The 26,957-nt window shown below is 38.8% G+C and overlaps 1 protein-coding gene across 2 annotated transcripts; it reads right to left on the minus strand.

Annotated features, from left to right (window-relative positions):
* Positions 1-7,105: 7,105 nt before the first annotated feature.
* Positions 7,106-26,383, minus strand: LOC148366379 (TNF receptor-associated factor 2-like). 2 transcript variants are annotated; one of them, XM_088336807.1, is made up of 10 exons: positions 26,019-26,383; positions 24,740-24,818; positions 24,511-24,609; positions 23,686-23,847; positions 16,584-16,658; positions 16,362-16,436; positions 12,462-12,944; positions 10,784-10,961; positions 9,804-9,952; positions 7,106-8,254 (listed from the first exon to the last, which is right to left on the minus strand). In XM_088336807.1, exons 1-10 carry the CDS (start codon positions 26,204-26,206, stop codon positions 8,036-8,038), a joined length of 1,707 nt encoding a protein of 568 aa, XP_088192933.1. In that variant the 5' UTR covers positions 26,207-26,383; the 3' UTR covers positions 7,106-8,035. The 2 variants fall into 2 exon arrangements, with proteins under 2 accessions (XP_088192933.1, XP_088192934.1); XM_088336808.1 differs by lacking the exons at positions 16,362-16,436; positions 16,584-16,658.
* Positions 26,384-26,957: the final 574 nt, after the last annotated feature.

Consider the following 26,957-nt stretch of genomic DNA (forward strand, 5'->3'; position numbering starts at 1 on the left):
TGATTTCCCCTCTCTTTCTCACCTTCTCTCTTTCTCTCCTCTTTTCTCTCTCTTTCTCTCTTTCTATTTCTCTTTTGATTTCTTTCTTTTTTTCCTTTTGTTCCCCACTCTCTCACTAGTCCACTTTTTATCACTTTTGTTCTTCACGTTCTCTCCCTGTCTTCTCTCTCCCTCCCTCTCTCTCTCTCTCTCTCTCGCTCTCTCTCACACTTTAACTCCCTCTGTCTCTCTTTTTGTTCCTCTTTGTCGCTTTCTCTCTGTGTCTTATTACCGTATTTTGCTCTCTCTACCTTTTTTCCTTTTATCTCACTTTTCTTCTTTCTCTCTCTATCTTTTGATTTCCCCTTCTCTCTTTTGTCTTTGGATTTCTTTCTGTCTTTCTCTTTCTTTCCCCACTCTCTTACTATTTATCTTTTTATCTCTTTTGTTCTTCACTTTCTCTCCCTGTCTTTTTTCTTTCTCTCTCTCTCTCTCTCTCTTTTTCTCTCTCCTTGTCCCACACTCTCTCTTTTTCTATCCCTCCCTTTCTCTTATTTCTTTCTCTCTTTTTCTTTCTCTCGAATCTTCTCATCCGGCCCCCGAGAGAATGTTTTGTCTATCACGTGGGCCCCGGGTTAAACTGGGTTTGACACCCATGCATCAAAGGGACCCTAGATTTTAAAGGTGGGGTGCGGCATCTGAAAACGCAAGGGTGCAATCATGACTTTAAGCCAGGAGATGGCAGCAGAAAAACACACGTTTTGTTACCTTGTTGCGCTCGAAAAAAACTTTTATATTTTTGGGGGTTTGTTGATTGATTTTTCCACCTCTGACAAAAAGTTCCATACACAAATGAGCAGTCAAATATATCCTATGGCAGTGACGTGGAATCAGGGGGGGCAGGTGAGACAAAGCCTCACCTATCGTCATGGAAATATAACATTTCTGAAAAACTAAATGGATATATTTATTCGTGTTAAATATTTTTGAGGGATTTTCTTATCCAAAAATTGCTGTATTTCACATTATATTACGAATATTTTTAATATAATTATCATGTAACTCTGCTGAGCACCTGCAGATGCAGAGTGAGGCACGTAATTCTCTTGCCTCGTGGCAGAGGGCGAAAGTGAGACCAAGAGGATCTTTTGATGCTTTTATTTAATCCCTTTGTTAAAAAAGGGGATCTTTTTTCCCAAAAAACAAAAACAAAATGTACTTTTGTTTTCTTGTAATAAAGAGATTCAGCAATGTTTTAGAGTTGAAAGCCATTTTAAAATGCAGGCGTTCTAAAAAAAATGGCACGGTTAATCACAAAACCGTGGTACAAAGTAATAAACAAGTGGTATTTAAACAACTTACTTACATGATAACCTCTGCTGTTGGGTAAAGAACTGGAATAATGGAGTACGGGTGTGAAGCCGGATTAAGCACAGGTGGGTACTCTCCAGCCACTCCCCCCACGATGGCACCCTTTAGGGGGGTTTGGTGTACCAGTCCCTGATAATGATAATACAAACTTCTATTCTTTTTTTAATTGTTTTTGTGCAGTCGTATTTTTCGAAGGAAGTCTTCACTTCTCATGTTTTATCTTTCGGAGGTGTTTGTGGGTTTCTCACCCCTGCCAGCAAGATAGTTTCCTCTTCAGGTCAGTCAATCGAATGAGAGGAAACACTTTTAACTATATTTATTGGATCCATTTTCACAAGCCACGTTTTTGTGAAGGTTCAAAACCAGATGACAACAGAGTCTTAGAAAGGGCAATAGTATCGATCTGATCCAAGCACTTTCTCAGTATCGATAAGGTCGATATTTGGATCGATCTGCCACCCCTAATAAAAATTCCGATACAGAAAATAAGCAGTCAAATATGTCTATTGAATAGACACTAAGGGCTCTTTAGGAGTAGTATTCAAGGTCACTTTCAAGGGTAAGTGATAGCGACGAATGGGAAAAATTCCAAAAACGTCATTATCAAAATATATTGTAGGAATGCTGCACTCGAGAGGTTCGGGTTCCAAATTGTTTGAAAAAATGTGACCTTATTTCAAGTGTCACCGTTTGTAGAATTTTGAACAAGTTGTGTAAATAAGCTCAAGTATTACTCACGAGTAAACGCTATTTGGTAAGCTGGCCCCATCTAGTGTTAGGCATTATTATCACCCAATTAACGGTTGAGATACAAGTCAGGTCAAGTTATGTTTTATTTGTATAGCCCTATATAACAAAATGTCTCAAAGGATAGAATGACATCATCCCCTGATCTTAAACCAACATCCGGGCAAGGAAAAACTCAAAACCTCAGCATGAGGAGGATAAGAAACCTCAACAGAACAAAGTTAAAAAGAACACATAGATATCATATGAGTTAAACAACAACTCCACTCGTTAGCATCCACCATTAACCCATGGTTAAATTTAATGTGGGACATTGACCCACTTGGGCCACCCCTGGAAACTTCCCTGGGTACCATGATGACCCCTTTGAAAGTATGGGCCCAATGCATTCTGGATGGGCCCATTCATTTCGAATGGCCACATTCAAAATGTTATCACACAGTGTAATAACAGTGTTATTACTATGTTATTACTAGGACCAAGTTAAAAATGACAGATACATCTCAATGAGTTTAACATCTTTATGCTAACGTTTACATGCAAACAACTTGATGCGACCAGTTTGATGCCAACATCTTCCAGATTCAGCACCAACTCTCACTATTGCCTCGGAAATTGTCTAATATTACAATTATGATCTTTTAAAATAATCAGAATATATAACAGAACAACACTTTCAAATTAAGTTTATTATAAATCTACTCATAACATTCATTGCATGTATATGGCATCGCTGTTTTCCATCTGCCATCAGTATGTACCTGTATTGACTCATCTTCATTCATGCAACTCCTCTTTCCACGATGCTTTTAATGTACGTTTACGTTTTGTAGCAACATAAATGTTGTTCGCTTCTTTTGAATCTTTCTTCTGGGGTTGAGGTTTCGGCTTGATTCCTAACTACTTATCTATTTTTTTGTATTCTCTGTGCGTCTATTTTGGAAAATGATATGCAAATGCACGACCTTATAACACTCGGGAAAGTTTGGAAGCACGAAGTTATTCGATGCAGGTTTCTGATTGGCCGCCGAGTATGCAAATTGCCAAACGAACCAAAATTTCAAAACCGAACGAAGATTTCGAAAACAAAATAAAGCAAACATTTGATTTGAAAAAAAAAAAAAAAGATTTTTTTTTCTTGAAAAAGTTGTCGGCCATCCGGGCAGAAACGTTTTGTAAGTTGTAGACCCGACGTAAAAGATACAGACGTTATTTCAGACACTGATATCTTAGATGAAAACAAAAGTGTACAGTATATCATACATAATATTTATTACATTCATGTTTCAAAGGGTTTGCCATCAGCGAGTAAAGGGTAGAACAATAACAAAAGCTTTAATAACTGACAAGAAAAAAAATCAAAATGTATGTTGTCATTAAAACACATTCAACATTCAGTGAGTTCATAAAGCAATAAAACAAAATCATACAGGCACTTTTTATGAAAATAGTGATTCACGGCAAAAAAACTACCGTTGGATAGTTTCTTCTCCAATACTTTCAGTTCCAGTCTCCACTCATGTGCAAGAGGTCATGGAAAAGTACACATGATATATTTGTAAACAAGAAATGTGTTCCAACCATTTAAGTAACCCAACGTTGAATTCTCGGAAGAACAACATTTAAAAACGTCAAATCTGATTTATATACAGACAGGGTTGGGTAGGGTTACTTTAACTCGATTACCGGTACTTTCAATTACTTTTGGATTACTCCAATACCAAATATGCTAATAAAAGACAAAAGAAACTATGAAAGAAATGATGACTCACAACACATGGTAAGCTTTCTCTCCTGGCTTTGATCTCCGGCAAAACTAACATAAAATGCGACAGAAACAAAATGAAAATAAATCCAAACAGCTTGCCAACATCATTTTTGCCGTTCCGTGTATTCCGTTACTCCCCAAGCCTGCACAAAATTTAGTCATTTTATTCATATTTAGTTTCCTTTGTCTTTCATTAGCATATTTGGTATTGGAGTAATCCAAAAGTAATTGAAAGTATTCAAGTTAAAGTAACCCTACCCAGCCCTGTATACAGACACCACGCAGCAGCAAGCGTTCTTAAAACTGACATAAAAACTCAATTTCCATATCCCTCAAAACAAACTGTATTGAGTCAAAAGAACACAGGGAATTGTATTTTGAGCACACAACCTGACTGCTAAATAAAGCATGTGATGCAATCAAAATTCGTTTTTAGGCTAGTATTATAAAACAGCGTTCTTACGCCTTTTTCATAATCAAATTTAAGCACTTTTAAGGACTTTCAAAGCCATTTTCATTCAATTTTCCACTACAATTGAGATAAATAATACAGTATGGATTGTGTATTTTGCACAGCCAGTAATATCTCGGATTTTTAATCTTTTATCAAGACATGATTTTTAGATCTTGAGCTAATTGAGTAAATATATTTGTTTTTGAGACAAATCTCTCCCCATGTGGATGTTGGGTAAAAATGACAGTAATATGTAGCTTAGATTTTTAGTTGTATGAAGTTCTTATTACAACCCTACCTTCCTTTTTTTGGATGGTTCATAATAAATGTCAATTATTGATATGTAATATTTGCATGAATTGAAATTTGTTGCACCCTGGTCATCCTGGAAGGGGGATTACCACTTGTGAGACACCTTCTCAAGGTTTCTTAATTTTCCCTGTGCTGAGGTTTTGAGTTCTTCCTTGCCTGCATGTTGGTTTTAGATCAGGGGATGGTGTCATTGTAATGCTGTGCAGTCCTTTGAGACATTCTGGGATTAAGGGCGTCACAAATAAATGTGACTTGATTTCCTAAAGCCCTGTTTACGTGTAGCATTCACCTGTCCTCCTGGGCGCGGCCCGTAGGGGGTGATGGCGCTTCATAGGACAATGTCATACAAACTAACACCTGCTGCTGTTAATCCCGTAATTTTTAAGCAGACATGTTGAGAAACACAGCAACCGTTTTGAACATACGCAAGCACTTCACCCAATATTCAAGCACTTTTCAATCCTTGAAAACACAACATTAAAATTCAAGCATTTTCAAAGATTTCAAGCATCTATACGAACCCTGTATCAATAGGACAATGGCTTTCTATGAAATGACTTCATTAATTTATCACCTTGGGCATAACAAGCTGACAATACAGTTGAAATATTTTTACAACTCAATTAATTTGTGTGTGTGATTTTTTAATACTATATCACCATAACATTATCTTGACATAATAACTAAATATAGATATAAAATTCGAGAATGAAAAACAATAAATACAAAAATATTTGCTTACTGTCATCAATAGGTAGTGAGTTTTGATAATCAGACATTGTATTTTTAAATATATCCTCCACTCAGGTCTTTCTTGATTATTCAAGCTTAAAGGGACAGTGTGTATCAATTGACCAGCATATGCCGCGAGGTAGTATAGTGCGACTGAAAACGAGTGCTAAAAAGCTTAAGAAAGAAAACAAACTACGGAGATTTAGTGAACAAAATGCACAATCATTTTTGGCCAGCTGTGTCATGATTACAAATTTGGATCACCTGTGCCACTGCGGGCTATCTGATTGGCCACCTGTCCCTTTTTAAGCCCAGTCCTGTCACTCTCCTTTTTCAGTCCGTCTGCGAACCTCTGTTGTTACAAGGCAAGCCTTTTTGACCCTGACTCCCGCCTCTACCGTTTTTGCACCTGTTTTCCACCTGTCCATTCCTGATCTTCCTGTTTGTCTCCGGCTACGACCTGTTTTGATCCCAACCACATCTGCTCTCCCGTCCCAGCTTACGACCCGTTTTTGATCCCGACCACGTCTGCTCTCCCGTCCCGGCTTACGACCCGTTTGTGATCCCGACCACGTTTTTGCTCTCCTGTCCCGGCTATCGACCTGTTTTTCCGTCCCTGACACGGCTGATCCACTTCCGTATTCGGATCACGATCCGCTTGCGAGAGCGACTTGCTTCCCGCGTCCAGCGAGCACCAGATCGCGGACGCTGCCCTTCCTCTTCCTATATCTCAATAAAATTGTAAGAACCGTTACCCGATTGGGTCTACCCTGAGTGCTGGTCGTGACAAGCTGTTTTGATCTTTTTGGGTAAACATAAAAGCAAGATGGTGGACAATCATGTCAGCTCCCTGTAGGTGAGGGTCATATTATGTAAAATATAGCAAATTTCTCAACCTACCAGAATTTTAAAACAATCGACATTTATATGATAGTTAATGCAGTTTTGCTAATTATTTAAATCAGTACTTTTTTTTCTAAATTGATAACATTATTACCACTAAGAGGCGCTAAATGATACACACTGTCCTTTTAGCGCAAACATTTATATTTTAGTGGCTGTAAAACACATTGAGAAGTCCCATATTACCTCAAATCCTGTGTACATTTCAAATATACAATAACTTTAGATTATAACATTAGGTGTAGTTAAAACAAAGGCAAAATACAGTACAGTATGTCCATATACAGTACACTACTAAAAAAGATCTCGTCCGCTGAAATGTAACAAATTCAGCTTGAAAACTCTACGCAATAATAAACAAGTACATCCATTCATCCATTCTTTTAAGTACACAATATTCATGACGTAAATACTGCATTCAGAATTCGTGGAATTCAAGTAACGTCCGAAAGCACAAGTTGATCACGGTTATTCACTGTAATCGAGTGTTGGAAAAGCTACAATATTCATATGATAATGGTAATACGATGCAAAAATAACAAATAAAAGGGCAAAATCAAAGAGTAGTGTATGTGTTAGGGGCAGATTTTCAAATTATAGGGTTCATGTAAATTGTTTAATAGAAATAGAACCTGTTGTCCTTTTATTTTTATTCATAAAACATTTAATCGCAACTTTATTTCATCCAATTTCAACCTTTTTTAATACGCTCGACCATTTCCTTTGGTTCATTGTTTTAATTTCATTTTTCTTACATTAGGGGTGGGCAAACCGGTCGCATTAGATTTAAAAAACTCAGTGATTTTTTTTTTTGCATCGACCAATACCGTCTCAAATCCGATCCCCCATCTCTATTTTTTGATATTCTAAAAAATAATTTGTGTATTTTTTAGCACATTCCAATTAGGCAAATATGAAAAATAACATCAGAACTAAAACTAAACTAATAACAATTGTCCCCTTTTAAAGCAGTAAATGTAATAATATACATTAAGAAACTCGAAATGCATTACAACTGGCTTATAATTTTTTTTTTTATTTTTATTTTAAATAACTCTGATAAATATTTTGATAAATAAACTAAATACATGATGAAATTAGGAAGTAAAGGAAAATGTAGCCAGCTATTTGAATATTGGGGAAAAGAGTGGCAATAAATCAACAAATTTTCATTAGTACTACCTTTTTAAACTATTTTATGAGTACTACATTATATTTCTAACTTTTTTGTTAGGCAGGCCAGATGAAAAATCCTGAGGGGCTGCATATGGTAGTTTGCCCACCCCTATAGATTGCATAACTGATAATGGTTTCAATCAATCAAAAATAAATGAAACCCGTGTGAATCTGAATCCAATTGGGTGGCAAAATTTATCTTGATGCAATGTGATCGATGATATGTGTAGTTGTTGTGATTGTTCCCGTACCGTATCACAATTTATGACGTGAGTTGGGGGAAAAAAATCACATACTACCCAAGTGCGTTGGAAAATCTCAGTAGGTGATAAAATGAGCTACATTGAAAAATTCAGATTTTTTTTCCTGCATCTTGCAAGAAGCAGACATAACATAATTTCCCTGAATTTCTTCAACCAGCTTATCTAATATGGCGGTAAATAAATGTGTATGTTCACGTTTTAAAAAACATTGATTGGTACACTATGAGAACTCGTGCTTGTTTGGTTCCCTAAATTTGCATATTGCCAGAAAAACAAACACCAAAAAGGACCCTCCAGAAAATCCTGGTAATTCAAAAACCCAATTAAAACCTAGAGTCCAGTCAGGTCCACGTTGGCCTTAATGAAGATGGTGTCATCGCGAATATAAGAATTTTTCGAGTCTAATTTGGCGAGGGGACAGAAGAGCGGGCAGCCGCTCGCGATATTCATGTCGCTGACGGGTCTCTGAAAGGACGAGGACGAAATATCGGGACGGAAAGCGTCGATGATGTGCTCCCTGCTGTTCTGGTCAAGGAGCATTAAAGTGACCTGGGGACAGATAAGCCATTATTATTTCAATTGAAATGGTTCGAATTTAAAAAATAAACTCACACATCAACATTTCTTAGTAAATATCGATGCCTGTTCCTCCAGAACCCATGAAGTTAAATGTGGGGTTCCTCAAGGTTCAATCTTAAGCCCTCTACTTTTTCATCTGTATATGCCTCCCCTCGGGAATGGCAGCAGGAGACACTGAATACCGAGCGCCAGGCCGCTAAGGGCATGGATGGTTGTTCACCATTGCATATCAGTGGATGCAACAATGATCAAACCCGGATCGCGGTGGGGAGAGTGCCAGATCCTAACACTAGACTGGTGGTTCTCAAGTCTGACTTGAGGACCCACCATCACACCTTAGGTACAAGCCTTGACCCAAATCAGAAAAAAGAATCCACCTCTCAAACGTCTTAAATGAAATAAATGGGCAGTTAAAACCGGAAATAGTAGCGGAAAAAAGGAAATAGAAAATACAGTCTCCAGCAAAAACAAATCGAGGTCAAGTAATAAAATTCCCTCTCATGCTCAATTAGCTGCGTTTTAAATGAAATCCAAAATGCTAGCATGAACGAACCCTCATCATGGCTTATAGTCAGGTCCGGCTTATGTATGTACAAATGGTTTTTCCTTAAAATATAATAGGTGCGTCATATAATCAGGTGCACCTTATAATCCGAGTTTAACCGTACACAAAAATACTTTTCTCATTAATAGCTTATCAATAGGTAAATACTCCCTTAACAATGAGGTGCCGGCACCTCACTGCACAAAATACACTAGATTTTAGTCCTTTTTTGTCTTAGCTTCATATCTTATATTCTTTGCTCTATCTGTGTTCTGCCATTATCAAAAAGTGTTACTTTTTTTGTGTGTGGTTTGAATTGGCAGCTCTATTCTCGCTTTGCAGGGCATTATTGCCATCTTCTGTTAAGGAGTGTCATTGCACTTCTGTTTTTTTAAATTTTGCCAAGGATAAGGGGTGCGGCGCACTGAAAATGGGTCCGTGACCAACTTTTAAGTTGCGACCCACTAGTTGAGGAACACGACACTAGAACACTAGGGATACAAACGACACATGAAAAGGCATTAGGTGTAACCTCAGTATCACACATTTTTTAGTCACGGTAACAGATGTTAAAGAAACAAGATAACAGAAAGAACTTCCACTGGTGTTCAATTGGATGTATGAACTGAGGACTTGATTTGTGAGTAAAAAAGTTGAAATGTTTTGAGTATGTTGTAAATATTGAAGTACCACCAAACCTCCCGTATTGCTCCTGTTAATTATAATATGGATTATTTTGGCAAAAACATGGAATCATCTTCTCAAAGGGTGTCATAAATGTTTCCAGACGTCACTGCGGTGTTAGAGCGCATGCGTTGTGAAAAAGAGCAGCTCGCCTATTTCCTCGGTGCCGCCACAAAAAAAGAAGCCGAAGTAGTCCAGAATTTTTGCCGTATTAATCGTAATCAAATGCCGACAAAGTTTTGTGGCCAAACAATACACTACAAATGTGTCAAGTCCTTTTGTTTCATTTACCTTCTGATTAAAAGGCCACTTTAGGAGTGCGTCACTGTGTCCTCGCATCACCACAAAGAAGAGCGATAAATGGGTGCCTCTCCCTGTCCCATCTCCATTCAGGTAGATCCGCAAGCACATCTTGTAGCCGTATTTACTTGTATAAAAAGCTGCAAAACATGATCATTTAATTTATAGCACAACAATAAACAGAAGCTTACAGACCCCATTTACCGGAACTATGAGTGCCATGACGGACGGCAAAAGCACCTGAGCGGATGGCAGTTGAACAAGCACTCGAGTTGAAACAAATACTATTAAACACCACGACAGAAGAATACAACCAGGTCTTTTTACAACAATGATTTCTTGCTGTGTGGTAGGCTGTGCGAATCGGCAACGTTCTAAGCCCAATTTGGGATTTTATTTTATCCCTTTTGATGAAGACAGAAGACGGTGATGGATATCTGCAATAAGTCGGGGGGGACTGGCAGCCCTCAAAGTACTGCAGGAGTTGCAGTTGCAGCGAGTTTTTTACAAGGTCTGTTTTATGTATTTCCGAGCAATTTTATGTGAAGTACGAATGAGTCACATCAAAGACACTCAATGTAGCTACTAATAAGTTATGTAGAGCTTCAGTAGCTAAAAAATAATACTCAAATTTATGGTAATGTCATGATTACCGATGTGAATCACCTGTGCCCGCTCCTTTGGCGCCAACTGCCTCGGACTCTGATTGGCCCCCTGTCATTATTTAAACCCACTCTTATTCGTCCCCTTATGTCAGTACATCAGCAAACCTCTGTGTATACCAATGGTGTTGAATAGTATAGCTTTACTGTTGTTGTTGTCTGCTGTTCACTGGCCTCACCCACGGGGAGTAGTGTTTACTACGGCTTACTGCCGTCCGTCACGGCGTCAGCACCTTTGTCACGTGGTTATGGTCATGTGTGTAGAAGGGGTTGATGTAATAATCCAAATGATCAATATAGATTTAATACCGGGCGAGAACATGGCTGGGGCTCGGCCAGCAACGGCGTCCTGCCTCTTCTTTGTAAAGTCGGAGATTTTCCACACGAAGATGCCGTCGTAGGTCGCTGCCAACATCTCCCGCATCTTGCCTTCCATCTCTACGATGGACAAGTCCCGCAGACTTACAGTTCTCTCTAGCTGACGAACCTTGACCAAGCACAAATAAGCCGTTAAACTGGGAAAATGTAAATATTGTTAGATGACGTAGAAAAATGTGTACAATTTGCAGCGGAAACCCTTAAACTCTTAAGTCGGGGATGTTAAACTCAAATGGCTCTGGGGTAAAGGAATGCCAACTCCAAATTCTTAGATTTCTGTATTTTTACAGTATCATGCTTTATCATTCTGTCTACTTTGGTAGCCTACCCTAGATATTATAATCATGGATGGCAAGGGATCATTTTCTAAGCATTACTTATTTAGCATGTTTGTCACTGAATGCATAACTGCTTTATTTTAACAGTTCAATGCAATTTTACACTTGAACCAACTCACCTCGCTATACAAACTCAAGTGATTATGGAAAAAAATGAATTGCAATTTTCGATTTTTAAAGCAAAGTGTGTTTTCTGTGCTAATGTTTGTTTTTCATGAGAACTTTATCATGGGGACATTTTTTAACTTGAAGAAAACAGCGCCCTCCTCTGGGGAGCTTTGTGTGAGTTGTTGCCTGCTGACCCTTATCAAGTCAAGTCAAATGTATTTGTATAGCCCTTAATCACAAGATGTCTCAAAGGACTCCACAGCATTACAATTACACCATCCCCTGATCTTAAACCAACATGCGGGCAAAGAAAAACTCAAAATCTTATTTAGTATTTGATTCCTCAATCAATGTAATTATCTACCAACCTATAAAATGCAATGGATAGCACTTCAAGCTTAAAATAGTGGTCTAGTCTCATTTTCCAAATAAACATTTTGCTTTGGGATTACACCATAATGACTCGAAGAGGCTTGCCCAGGGTTTGTAATGCATTAGCTAATTACCATAGGTTTTTATGCTCCGCCATGCAACTATGTGTCACGGTTGCCATGGCGCCCAATTGGCCCCGCCCGTGGGCGCGAGCTGCAGCTTTTTGACAGATTGGCTCCCTGTCAGTATTTAAACTCTGTCGTGTCAGTCCCCTTTTGTTGGTCCGTCTGCAAATCTCCGTTTTTACACGGCAAGCCTTTTTTCGCCAGTCCTGTGTTTTTGATCCTGTTTTTCTCCCGCTACGATCTGTTTGTCTCGACCACGTCTGCTCTCCCCACTCGAAATACGACCTGTTTTGATCTCGACTATGTCTGTTCTCCCGTCCCGAATAACAACCCATTTTCTGACATCGACCACGTTTTTGCTCTTCTACCCCGGCTAGTGACCCGTTTTTTCCGCTCTCGACACCACCATCGCTCGCCACGGAAGTCCCACTTCCGCGTATGAGCAACCTGCACCCCGCCACCAGCGATCTCCAGATCGTGTGTGCGCTCCTTTCCCTTTTTCCCAATAAAACTGTGAGAAACATTACGCGAGTGGGTCCTGTCTCCGTTCTGGTCGTGACACTATGTCACAGAAGGATCCTCTACCAAAAACTGCTAAATTTTGTATCCTGTTGGTCTACTATATTTAAGCAGGTATAAAAACATTTCCAGTGTTCCATTTTTTACCTTGTTATTGAGGATTTCAATTTTGTCTTGGTCCAGTCTGTGCTGCCGGTTGTAGGCTTCCATAGTGGTGCAGGAACGTTCGATCTCCCGATTGAGGACGCACACAATGTTTTCAAACGTATTCACTTTCAGCTCCAGCTCTTGGCAGCGTCGACTTAACTCGACTACTTTGGTCTTTTCACTCTGAAGCTGCAGTTCCAGGGCAGCACCCATAGTGCCGGGCATCGGCGTGAAAGGGGTGAGGATCGGTGCACAGGCTCCCTGCCCGGGAGCTGCATCGCTACCTCCGCCAAGCTGGCTCATTTTGAGTTCCAAGTCTCTGAGGGACTGGTGGAGCTCTTGCAGCCTGTGGCCGGCGACCTCCAGCCTTTGAGGCTGCAGGCTTTCCAGACTCACCTTGATGCCCATTATAAAATGCAGGAGCAAGTTGAGGTGTTCGTAGGAACATAAGCGCTCATGATCGTGAATCTTCTCTTTCTCCACCTGAATAATGGAGAAGATAAGAGTTTATTATGAACCAAACCCCCACCAGAGCCAGTGTTGGGACCAGGGTTGGGTAGGGTTACTTTAACTTGATTACTTTCAATTACTTTTGTATTACTCCAATACCAAATATGCTAATAAAAGACAAAATAAACTAAATATGAATAAAATTACTCAATTTTGTGCAGGCTTGGGGAGTAAGGGAATACATGGAACGGCAAAAATGGTGTTGGCAAGCTTTTTGGATTTTTTTTTTGTTTCGGTCGCATTTTATGTTAGTTTTGCCGGAGATCAAAGAGATCAAAGCCAGGAGAGAAAGCTTACCACGTGTTGTGAGTCATCATTTTATTCATATTTAGTTTCTTTTGTTTTTTATTAGCATATTTGGTATTGGAGTAATCCAAAACTAATTGAAAGTAATCAAGTTAAAGTAACCCTACCCAACCCTGGTTGGGACTAACACATTACAAAGTAACATGTTCCTGGAACCCAATCACTTTTCTTGGTGTTGAGTACTTTAATTCATTATTAAAAACATTTCTAACACTATTGTTGTAAAGACATTTTACCGATTTAGGTATTTTTATTTGTAAATATTTTTGCAATACACCATGCCTAGCGAGAAAAAAATGTCTGTCCTATACTGCTGACTTCAAGATAAAAGTGATAAAGGCTGCTGATGAAACAAGCCACCTGAAAGAAGCAACAATGTTTGGTGGTAAATCAAAATGTCAGACGATGGAAAAAGGATACAACACCAGAAATTGCACACAAGGCCAAGTGTGCGAAAAGCGTACATCAACGTAGCAGTACCAAAAAATGAAGAAGGTTATCTTTGAGTGGTTTGAAGCCAAGAGACAAGATGGATATGGAGTGTCTCGGCCATAACCTATTTATGGCCGTACCACCCTCAGAATGCTCAATCTCTGTAAGCTAAGCAGGGTCTGGCATAGTTAGTGCTGAATGGGTGACCGCTTGGGAATACCAGGTGCCGTACATAGGTCATTTAGCGCACGCTCTGCTGCGACAGCACTGACTGTTCCCTCAGGTACAGTCGGTGAAAATGAACTTCCCAAAGGTGACCAAATAAATTGAACCAAGTGCTTGTTTGCAAGCTCTCAAAATTGCACAAACCGAGAAATATAAATTGTTCACTTCTTGCACAGGTTGGCTTACACATTTTTAAAATAATTCTTTTTTTATTTGCCTGTTTTCAAGCAGGTTTAGAGGGCCGCTCATATGCAGATATATACAATAATTTGTAATTACTTTCAGAGTAACGTACTACTTTTTGGTGTCAGTACTCTGGAGGGTAACCGAATTACTTTTTAATGAAGTAACTAGTAACCATAACTAATTACTAAATTTGAGTAAGGTATCAAGCTTTTGAAACAAACCTACTTCTGGGAAACTACTAATTATTAACCTATAGAAAAACTACAATTGTTTCCACATTATTTGTCATGCAAATACAAAATCTTTACAAAAATCTATTGACAAAATTCGATTTAGATCTTAACATTTTTCAATGACTTAATCTGACAGATTTTTGTAAAAGGCCAATTTCCAATTGACTCCTGAAGTTGTTTTAGAATCTGAGCGCTTGTTTTTCACAGCCATTTTTGCCAAAAAGCCCCGTGTTAGTGACCCTTACTTCAGTGTATCACAACCTTTTTGAGCCAAGGCACATTTTCTTTAATTAAACTAAAATCTCAAGGCACACAAACCATCAAAAAATATTAAAAAATGTATTGTTGGCGCCATTTTTAAAAAAAATAAAATTGTCATGTTGCGTATTATTTGTAATCACTGTGGCACAGGAAGAAATACAAGTTATGCATTGTGGTTAGTAATTATTCTATAGTTTTGAATTTTAATATATTTTTTGAGCAGTTTTTCTATAAGTTTTACTATAATTTTAACTTGTTTATTCTAAAAAAAAAAAAAAAAATACAAAATAAGTAGAAATTGTCTGCCAATGGAATAAACAAAGTCTCACTTTTGTGCCTTGGCACACTGGTTGAAAAATACTGCCGAAGATAAAAAAAAACCCAGCAAAAATAATGACAATTATGTACACAGTATGTCAAAAAAAAATAACATTGCAATCACACAGCTAATAAACAATAGAGCATTTAAATATGCAGTGGAACTGTGATTTATCAATATGTTTGTATGAAAACGAGCAAGCCAGGCTTTCTGGCAGAGATCAATTGTTTATTTTCTTAATATTTATTTTGGTATTTATGTTTCTCATGTATTTAATCATATATTTCTATGTGTATTTTGCCGTCTGCACCGCTTATCCTCAGTAGGGTCGCGGGGGTGCTGGAGCCCATCTCAGCTGTCTTTTGGCAGTGGGCAGGGGACACCCTGAACTGGTTGCCAGCCAGTTGCAGGGCACACAAAGACAGACAATTCACTTGCTCATTCACACCTAAGGACAATTTGGACCAGCCAATTAACCTAACATGCATGTTTTTGGAATGTGGGAGGAAACCGGAGTGCCCGGAGGAAACCCACGCAAGCACGGGGAGAACATGCAAACTCCACACAGGAGGTTCGATTTCATGACCTCAGAACTGTGCCGCACACGCACTAACCACTGCGCCGCCAAGCAGCCTAGTCATCCTGGAAGGGTATTACCTCATGTGCGGTCCCTTCTCAAGGTTTCTTAACTTTCCTCATGTTGAGGTTTTTGAGTTTTTCCTTGCCCTCACGTAGGTTTTAGATCAGGGGATGGTGTCATAACCAGGGTTGGGTAGGGTTACTTTAACTGGATTACTTTCAATTACTTTTGGATTACTCCAATACCAAATATGCTATTAAAAGACAAAAGAAACTAAATATGAATAAAATTACTAAATTTTGTGCAGGCTTGGGGAGTAACGGAATACATGGAACGGCAAAAATGATGTTGGCAAGCTGTCTGGATTTATTTTCATTTTGTTTCTGTCGCATTTTATGTTAGTTTTGCCGGAGATCAAAGAGATCAAAGCCAGGAGAGAAAGCTTACCACGTGTTGTGAGTCATCATTTTATTCATATTTAGTTTATTTTGTCTTTTATTAGCATATTTTGTATTGGAGTAATCCAAAAGTACTTGAAGTAATCCAGTTAAAGTAACCCTACCCAACCCTGGTCATAACAGTCTAGTTTGCAATAATCAGTGGTCTGTGCAGCCCTTTGAGACTCTTGTGACTATGAGTGGATTTTAAATTAACCGTGCACGTTTCTCAAATATTGACCAATAGTGATCGATGGCTGATTACATGATCGCGAATTAAAATGTTGCCTTATTCTGACATCAGTTTATTCCTATGATGAATTACGAACAAGTTAGGATGGAAAATAGCTCAGAAGTGATTATATTAGCTAATGCCACACACAGCAAATCATGATGAAAATGTCTACTTACAGACGTATCGCAGCCAACAACATGAAATCTGCATGGTGCTTTAAATTTACTGCAGAACTTAATATGGTCCACATACTGCAAAACAAAAAAAATGGAAGAAGCGGATGATCTTAAGATTACTTAGTTGAGTTAGATCCCTAACTAACTGAGAGTCAATTGAAAGGGAATTGTGAATTGAGATACACAACAACCAAAAATACTTTAGGACCATATTTGAGGTACCTTTTCTCTGGGTATCTTTTTCTTTGCACAGCCTTCACAGATCATCGGGTACTTGGGGCAAATTTCATCGTGAGCCTAAAAAACATGTTACAAAAGGAAAATTCAGTCCGAAGCTGGACATACTTATTTGATTGTAGTTTAAGATATTTACGATAGCGGTTTTGCTGGAATTTGTTTGAAAACATATCGTATGGCTGGTTCTTTTAAAAATTGAATAAAAATTTAATTTTTTTTAATATTTTGCTATTATTGCTCTTTGGGTCAAAAAATGTTCCCGACCACTGCACTAAAGAGGGAGCCGACCGGTTTTCGAACTGGATACACCTGTGCCCAATCTCCCCCACCCTTTCCGAACTATCCCAAAACTTTATATTGACTGTCTGGAAAGCACACTGTGTCAGGTCATTGCCATTGCCACCCTGGTTGCCAAAGCCATGCCATTCCTGCAGTCTTCCACTATCATGTCAGGTTTGGTTTTGTGTGGACATTTGATTGTTTTGTTACCCTTGTTTGTTTGTTACTTTGTACCTCCTCTTTTTGAACACATCTGCTTCTGTTCTGGCTTCCCTGTATTTGGGCCCAACATAATAGATTTTTGAGCTTTTCCTTGCCCTCATGTTGGTTTCAGATCAGGGGATGGTGTAATAATAGTCTGAAATAATAGTCTGTGCAATAACCCGTGCAGCCCTTTGAGACTCTTTGTGATTAAGGGAGATACAAATAAAAATGATTTGACTTGACTTGACTTAATGGAATTATGACTGGTTGGTCGTCACTTATCCTGGTCGAGAGTCAATTTTTACATCACCACAACTAAATTTTTGAAAGGAATTGTTTCAGTGACCAAATTGGTTTAGCGACCACGTATAGAAAGTGAATGATCATACGATCAGGTTGATCGGATTGACGTAACGACAAATTTAAATTGAGAAAGTCAGCGACAGTCTTTACATTCAGATGACAGTTATATGGGCCCGGTTAATGTTGCCTTATTAAATAGATTACATTTTTAAGGTTTATATTCACTTTCACAAGGATTAAAGTTGTCATGATGACTCATGACTTTCACCTGTGCCCGCTAGTTTGGCGTCAACCGCTGCTGGCTACTTGATTGGTTCCCCGTCCTTTCTAAGCACAGTCCTGTTGTCAGTCCGTCAGAGAACCTCCGTTTCAACAAGGCAAGCACTTTGACTCGTTCCTGATTTCTCTGTTTGTCTCTGGCTATGACATGTTTTTTTACGCTGACCATGTTTCGCTCTCCCGTCTCGGCTTACGACCCGTTTTTGATCCCGACCACGTTTTGGCTCTCCTATGGACCTGTTTATTTCTGTCTTCGACACCACGATCTCCTGCTCTGGAAGATCCACTTCCGCATTCGGAACACGTTCCGATTCTGTGAGCAGCTTGCTTCCTGCGTCCAGCGAGCACCGGATTGCGGGCACTGCCTTTCCTCTTTATCTCAATAAACTCGTGAGAAATGTTACGCGATTGTGTCTACCCTTTGTCCTGGACGTGACAAAAGTTCTTTAATTTATAAATCCATTGGGCTAGGGATTCACAAATTTAAGATGTGTAAAATTGGGGGTAGTACACTTTTTCACACATTTCAGCTCAAATAAAATATAAAAATACATTGATAAGAAATGAATTGTGCTTATCATGGCAGTCTCCAAACACAAATCTGTGTCCCTTGACATGAGGAATCTAGTGAGGATGTCAACTAGACAAAATCAATGGTCATTTGGAGAACTTTGTTTTCTTTTTAAGTCCATTTAAAGTTGTTCACCGAAACTGGCTATTCGTTTAGCTTATATTCTGTTTTTCCACACACAAATATAAAAAAAAAAACTTTTACTTTAACCAAATGCTTTTTCCTTTCCAGCGAGCATCAGATGATGGATGCTGTAGCTTCATAAAAAAGCACCGACTGAGACCGACTTTCCTTATTCACTTCAATCAATGGTCATAAATGTGCCTCAGTTGGTGCACAGTCAGTGCATTTTTTTTTCAAGGCTTGCGTCCTAAAGCAATTGCAGAAGATGAAAAAGAAAACAGTGTAAAAAAGTTGGACTGTGGAATAAATTATATTTCAAATTATTTTATTAGAAACTGGTTTTGAAACAAAGGCCAATACCCGTTTGGGATTATCTTCTTTGTTATCTTTTATCCTCACTGTTAAATGTGAACCTGGAGTTCCACGTCCAATTTCGTTGTCACAATATGTTCAACCCATTTTGTAACAATGACAATAAAGGTATATTCTATTCTATTCTATTAAGTACAGTAGTCAAGTCATGTTTATTTGTACTGTATAGCCCTTGATCACAAGGAGTCTCAAAGGGCTGCACAAATCGCAGATTAGATTAGATTACAGATAGACAGAAAGACTGACAGACAGACATAGATATCGATAAAGATATTGATAAAGATATCGATAAAGATAGCTAGCTGGATTGATAGCAAGATGGATATAGACAGATATAGATAGATAGATAAATAGATAAAGATATTGATAAAGATAGTTAGCTAGATAGATAGCTAGATAAATATAGATAGATATAGATATAGCTGGATAGCTAGATAGATACTTTATTCATCCCCATAGGAAAGTTCACATTTCCAGCAGTATCCTCATGTTAAAAAATAAAATAAGATTTAATAACATTTAAATAATGTTCCAAAAAATAGACACTGTAATAAAAATGAAGAAAAATATGCAAATGTGAGGTTAGGGTTTAATGTGGGCTTTTACACCATCCCCTGATCTAAAACCTACATGAGGGCAAGGAAAAACTCAAAAACCTCAACATGAGGAAAATGAAGAAACCGTACATGAGGTCATCCCCTTTCCAGGATGACAAGTATTATTTCACATTATTGGATTATTATTAGATTTATATCATATGTTATTGTTATCATGCCTATTATTGTATGTTATAGTTATTATACAGTGTTAACGTACTATTGAGATTCATCTGACTGATTGAGAGAATCCAACATGGCGGCGCATGGATACATGCTTGCGGCTCGTCCAGCTAATCTTCTATTTATTGCCGTTCTCTTGTCTTTTTTGCTTTCACTTTTGGACACATGTGTGGCCAAAAACACTTACAGTAGGGACGAACTTATTCGGTTGGGTGGGCGTCTAAATTTCGACTTTTCGGGCACTTTTTATAACGCCTATGATATACCGAGCAAACTTCAAAGAGACCCGGCATCCTTGTGGACAGCTATTCCTCTTAATAAACGACGGCGGCGGCCCCGTAAAGAAAGAAAACAGAAACGTGGTTGCCGTGCAGGTAGATGTGTGAAGCGTGTGAAGTCCAAGCAGCAAGATGGACGCGAGGATGGACGCGAGGATGTAACTAATTCCACCATTCATTCCTCGCCGGACAACCGACGCTTTAAACTCAGCGCTCACGAACGGCCACAACGCCGGGAGCTTTTGAAGATCTCGACAAAGACTACAAAGAGTTCAGCTAAGTCAAATGATTCAGCAAAACTGAAATTTGGTCTGTTAAATATTAGATCGCTTGCTCCAAAAGCTTTACTTGTTGATAACATTATTCGTGATTATAAACTTAACTGTATGGGTCTTTGTGAAACGTGGTTACGCCCGGATGAGCACTTAGCGCTAAATAATGCCTCTCCCCCAGACTACGAGAGTAGTCATATAGCACGCACGCTGAAAAGAGGTGGTGGTGTTGCGCTAATCTCTGAAAAATCGCTCAAATTTAATACACGTACCTCTAATAATTACAAAACGTTTGAGGCTCTTGTGATGCGGTCCCCTCAATTGTCAATTGATGTAATAACTATCTATCGTGCACCTGGGCCATACACAACTTTCTTAGACGAATTTGCTGAACTTTTGTCTGAACTAGTAACCTATGCAGACAAAATTATAATTATGGGAGACTTTAACATTCATATGAACTCCCCACACAGTTCACTTACTATTGCGTTTAGTTCTCTAATTGATGCATTTGGTTTTACTCAACTGGTTGACTTGCCAACCCATAAAAATGGGAACACGCTAGACTTGATTCTGACTCGAGGAGTTTTAACCTCAAACATTATGGTGCTACCGTGTACTACTGTTATCTCTGATCATTATTTAGTGACATTTGAGGTGCTAACTAAATGTAGAGTTAATAAAGATGAGGGATTTAGCGGACGCAATATAAGCACTGGCACAGTTTCTGAGCTCTTTGAACTCCTTCCTGGAGCAGTTGCGTCCTTTCCTAAATACAATGGCTCGATTGACTCACTCATGAATGAGTTCAATACCACCCTGACTAGTGTGCTGGATTCAATAGCGCCCATAAAACTAAAATCACGTCCTAAAAGACGCACACCTTGGTTTACTGATGAAACTAGAACCCTTAAAAAAGAATGCAGGAAATGGGAGAGAAAATGGCGCGCTACCAAGCTTGAGGTTTTCCATCAAACCTGGTGTGACAGCTTGTTAAAGTATAAAGCGGCCCTTGCCTCTGCAAAATCGGCCTACCTTTCGAAGGTGATTGCGTCTCAAAAGAACAACCCCAAAGCCCTTTTTGACACTGTAGCATCGCTTACAAGGCAACAGCCTATCGCAGACAGTTCGACACACTCTGCTCAGGAGTTAATGGTCTTCTTCACTAAGAAGATTCAATGCATACAGGAAGAAATTGCAAAAGATATTGTTAGTACCACACGTATTAAAGGACTGAAATTTACAGATGCACGACAGGGTGGCTGCCCTGGGAAAATGGCCGGTTTTAGTGAACTGTCACTTGATGATCTCAAACAAGTGGTGAATGCGGCCAAACCGACAACTTGCCAGTTCGACCCGCTCCCAGGTTCACTTATTAAAAGTCTTTTTAGCGTCCTTGGGCCTTCAGTTCTAAATATTATAAATACATCACTCTCCTCAGGTGTAGTTCCAGCAGCTTTTAAGTCCGCCGTTATTAAACCCACACTGAAACGACCCAACCTTGATCCAGAAATATTAAGTAATTACAGACCTGTGTCAAACCTACCTTTCCTCTCTAAAGTACTCGAAAGAGTAGTGGCACAGCAGCTGAATGCTTTCATATCCGAGAATAACCTTTTTGAATCCATGCAATCAGGATTCAGGGCTAACCACTCTACTGAGACAGCTCTGATCAAGGTAACAAATGATCTCCTAATGTCAATGGATTCTGGCGCTTCATCACTTTTGCTGCTGCTGGATCTTAGTGCTGCTTTTGACACAGTGCGCCACAATATCCTACTAGAACGGTTGGAAAAATGGATTGGTCTCTCAGGAGCTGTCCTCTCGTGGTTCAAATCCTACCTCTCAGATAGGACGCACTGTGTTAAATATGGTGAAACGACATCTGAGCCCTTTAATGTTACCTGCGGTGTTCCGCAGGGTTCAGTGCTCGGCCCCCTACTTTTCAACATTTACATGCTTCCATTAGGTGATATTATTCGCAAGTACAATATCAGCTTCCATTGCTATGCAGACGACACTCAACTATATCTTCCGTTGGAGGAATCTTCCACACTAAACTGTGGAAATTTGGAGGCCTGTCTCACTGAGATAAAAGAGTGGATGTCACTCAATTTCTTGCGTCTTAACTCTGAAAAGACTGAAATGTTAGTCATTGGTCCTTCTAAATGCCGGGACTTATTCTCAAAAACTGCTGTGAACATTGACAAATGTCACATCACACAGAGTGACTCAGTTAAAAATTTAGGTGTCATATTTGACCCTGATCTATCCTTTGAGATGCATGTAAAGCAAATTACTAGAACTGCCTTCTTCCATCTTCGCAACATTGCTAAAATCCGTTCAATACTGTCTCAGTCTGATGCGGAAACAATAATTCATGCATTTGTTACCTCCCGTCTCGATTACTGCAATGCACTACTCTCCGGTCTCCCGAAGTCCAGAATCAAGTCTCTTCAGCTAGTACAAAATGCCGCAGCGAGGCTCTTAACCAGGACAAAAAAGTACGATCACATAACACCGATTTTGGCTAACCTGCATTGGCTCCCAGTTAGCCAAAGATGTGACTTCAAAGTTCTCTTAGTATTGTACAAAATCATACATGGACTTGCTCCCTCTTATCTTTCAGATCTGATCTGCCACTATGTCCCGGTCCGAAGCCTACGATCTGAGAGTGCTGGTCTTCTGATGATCCCGAGAGCAAAAAAGTCTTCTGCTGGTTCGAGAGCGTTCTCCATCCGGGCACCGGTGCTGTGAAATGCTCTTCCCCCTGAGATTCGATCTGCAACCTCAGTGGAAATGTTTAAATCTAAACTTAAAACTCACTTCTACTCCATTGCATATGAATAACCTACTCCTCTTGTCGGTTTAAAATAGTTTGTGTAATATAGTGTAACAATCTGTGAAGCCCTTTGAGACTCTTCGTGATTTAGGGCTATACAAATAAAAATGACTTGACTTGACTAAATCATTTTGTGACATTCGTAAACAAAAGATAACAACACTAGCTAATAGCAGTACAAAGACGTTGGCTGAGAACTGTACACAATTAAATAGCCAGTGTTAATTTACTATTTACTTATTTCAGTAGTAGTGTTAATTTAACAGGTAGTTATATTTCCACTGGTTATTTTACTGTGTATGTATCTCAGTGTTTGCATTAGTTTTCAAAGGAATGAAATAGGCGAATATGGAAACAGAATATTTTGTAATGAACAATTTGGGAATTCTCAAAGGGACGCACAAGTTGATGCTGACCACCTGATAAACTCGCTATTCTTATTCATCACTTGTGAACCGGCTAAGTTAAATGTGCCGTTTCTGTGGTTCTGTGGTGTTTATTTTCAAAAATTAAAATGAATGTAAATGAATTGTCTTCAACAAACTTGTGCGCTCATGAGCGCGGTTTCCTTCAAAGTCGAAAAAAATCGTTGATTAACTATGTATACATTTAAACTATGTTTTTTCGGAGCGGGAAATTGTTTTTTTCTGATTTTTTTTTAACCAAACCATAAACCACTTTAACCCTGACAGACTTCTCCTCACATTCAAATCCTCACCGTGTGGAAACCCGAATCAATGCTCTAAAATCTACAACGTTACAGTGAGGATGCTGCAATTTCTCACCTTGATATTCTTTAAAAGGAATGGTTCTTTGCAGTATTTGCAGTTAAGTGTTCTTTCGGGACATTCTCGCTCGTCGTGATGTTCCTGTTCGTTGGCTCTCATCAACTCTTTGCAGGAAGGGCACAAGATGATGGCAAAGTCACATTGGCCCTCATGGCAAGCCTGTGGGAAAAAGAGCAACATTTTGGATTATCACGCACCTAAATTGACATTTTAGTAGTATGTGTAGATTTCATGGTATGGTAGTTATTCATCCCATGTCATGACCCTGCTTCTCTCTCTTATTTGACCCTATCTTATTTGGTCACTCATTGACAGGTTTTATTTTCTTCCTCACAGCGGTTGTCACTTGTCTTAATTTCCCCGTGGTTGGTCCTCCTAACAAAACTTGCCCTCTTCCCTTTGTTAGTACTCCGTCTCCTTGGTTCCTTGCTAGTTGGTTGCCTTTCTCATCTCGTTCCAAGCATCCAGTTTACCTAGTGTACCGAAATCCTAAATTACCTCCCGGACTTTGTATACTGCCTGATTAAACTTTGGACCGTCGATTGGACTCCCTTCTGCCTGTCTATTCGATAATCCTTGTTTGCTCCTGGTGCTCTGGACACTGTTGCCTCGCTGCCTGCTTTCGCTTGTGAAGAACACTGCCCTAAAAATTTTCCATTTTACTGATCTGTGCTTCTGCACCATCGTGAGAGTTCCTGACATCTTTCTTATTTTACATTTATGTTTCTGATACATTGCCTGATGTGTTGAGCTAATATTTGCCAGTAGTATTGAGGTTTATCCCAAATGTTAAAAATTGTATTTAGTTGAATGAATACACACCTCAAAATCTTTAATAGTTCCCGACCACGTACATCCTTCATTGGGGCATATGGCCGCCAAGGCCTCCACTTCTCTTCGGGCTGCATTGTCTGGAAAAGCCTGTGAGAAAATGAGAAGATTCCTGTCCATTAGTAGCATGTTGCTGTGTATCTTTGAATACATTGTGTAAAGTTGTGAAACAGGAGAAAACACAATACTTTTGTGTTTCCAAGAGTCAACATTTACTTACGCCTCCTTGTTTGAGAATCGAAGTAGGTTCCTCAAACAAATCTTCTTTGATGCAGGTGTTGCATTTTTCGGGCCCAGAACTGCAACAACAAAGTTTTTTCCAACAAAAAAAAAACATTTGGTTCTATAGTTAAACTATGTACAATACGGCATAGAGAATACAGAACATGTCACTGGTCTCTCCTACTGTATAATTGTGTGTATTCAGCAGATAATTGTATCCTCAAAATAGATGGAAAACGTGATTGGTTATATTAACCGTACAAACATTTATTTGCAGCAAAAGTATTTAAAATTGGAAAAAAAATAGTAGCTGTGCATGCTACAAGGAATAATAAAAATTTGGATCACAATAATTGTAATTGTTTCATCAATATATAAGTAGTTTAATTTCCAATGTAATACAAAAAAAACATAAAAATAACTTAAAAAACTACTACAACACAGTAACAGACAACTCAATTTGTTTGCCGTTAAAGTCTAATTCAATTCTTTTTGATTTTTGTAACAACAACGATCTGGTCTATTACAGTTTAAGTACAAGAAAAAAACACATCTCAATATTATATGTGATATAAGAAAATTCAGAGAAACATAAACATTAGGTTTTCGCTTTAATCAATGTTAATGCCAATAGTGATTTAAAATGTAAGCAGAAATACACTAACTGTCGTATAGACCTGCATGCTTTCATTACTTGTAGGTCGAGAAATTTTCCACTTATTTTATAAAACATGAGCGTCATCTAGAGGGAGCTGACAAGATTAATAACTATTTTGTTGCTACGTGTACCCATAATACCAAAAACACTCGGAAAGCTGGGGAAAAATGTGTAGTTTGATGACTTTGTTTGTAATCTTCCGAGTACTCTTTTTACACTCGTTTTCGGAAGACACACTACAGCGACCTCTGGTAGTCCAAATATTCACACTGTCCCTTTAAGATTTTCATTAAATGTTTATTATTGAGTGCCACGTCTGATCTTGTTGTAAACAATGTCCACACTGTTGTTATTAGTGACAACAAAGACATTCTAATCCTGTAAAACTTCATTTAGATAGCGATTGTTTTATTAATAAACCAACGCGAGTACAACAACATCAAATCAAACCCAGCGCCTGTTGAAAGAGATCAACTTGATCATTGCGATCTCCAAACGCCAAATATCGAGAAAGCGTCCGAAATAATTCATTTGCAAAACCATTTAAACTCGATTAAAGTAAAAGAATGAAAATGTATAAACACAGGACTGCTAGCTCGTCGGCAACCATGACACCCACCTCACTATTTTGTTGAAACAGAAGGAACAAAAGCGGTGACCACACTGCGCCTGCAATGGCCTTCGCAGGATTTTCAGGCACGAATTGCACAAATGTTTGTCCTCGAGGTTGTTGGCCAAAATTTTCTTGGGGAATCCTGGTTTGTTTCCTTCCAAGGAAGATGGTGGAGAAGGCTCCTGTGCTGCCATTATTCCCCTAGAATAATATCAGGGGACTTACTCATTGGGGGTGTGTTCAAGGAAATCAAGTAGGAAATATATCTCAAAAGTAAATCGCTCATTATAGCTTTATAAGCCTAATATTCGTTAATACTCGACACGAGACTACAATGAATACCTCTAAGGAAAACACACGTGATGCACAGAGTGGCTAAATTTCGTCCGGGTCGAGGATGCGCTATGTTCATGGGTGTTATATTTTCTTCACAGCAGGGGGCGCAAATACAACATCAAAGAGCCCTTGGCAGACATATATAAGAACGTTATCTATTTTGGGGTTTTTTACATCAAAGAACAGATATAAATAGTCAAGTCATGTTTACTGGCATAATCCTTAATCACGAGGAGTCTAAAAGGGCTGCACAGACCACAGATTATTGCAAACTACAGACTATTATGACACCATCCCCTGATCTAAAACCTACATGAGGGCGAGGAAAAACTCAAAAACCATTACATGAGGAAAGTGAAAAAAACTTGAGAGGGACCGCACAACATTTCCAGAGTGAAGGCTCCGGACCAGTACATAGGGGGAAATTAATTCTGAAAGATATATAGGAAGTCCATGCATGATTTTGTATAAAACCAGGGTTACTTTAACTTGATTACTTTCAATGACTTTTGGATAAATGACTACATTTTGTGCAGGCTTGGGGAGTAACGGAATACATGGAACGGCAAAAATGATGTTGGCAAGCTGTTTGTATTTATTTTCATTTCG

The sequence above is a fragment of the Urocampus carinirostris genome, chromosome 5 (genome assembly GCF_059441175.1).
Source record: "Urocampus carinirostris isolate Australia breed hairy pipefish chromosome 5, RoL_Ucar_1.0, whole genome shotgun sequence".
In the NCBI taxonomy this organism is placed as follows: Eukaryota; Metazoa; Chordata; class Actinopteri; order Syngnathiformes; family Syngnathidae; genus Urocampus; species Urocampus carinirostris.

What these genes read in the sequence shown, in the direction of transcription:
- LOC148366379 (XM_088336807.1), bottom strand. Translation starts at nt 26,206, where the DNA reads ATGGCAGCACAGGAGCCTTCTCCACCATCTTCCTTGGAAGGAAACAAA. An exon ending in CCCAGCCATGTTCTCGCCCG is followed by an intron (nt 9,953 to 10,783) that starts GTATTAAATCTA and finishes CATGTTTTGCAG; the next exon opens with CTTTTTATACAAGTAAATAC. An exon ending in AGTGGCCTTTTAATCAGAAG is followed by an intron (nt 8,255 to 9,803) that starts GTAAATGAAACA and finishes ATCTGTCCCCAG; the next exon opens with GTCACTTTAATGCTCCTTGA.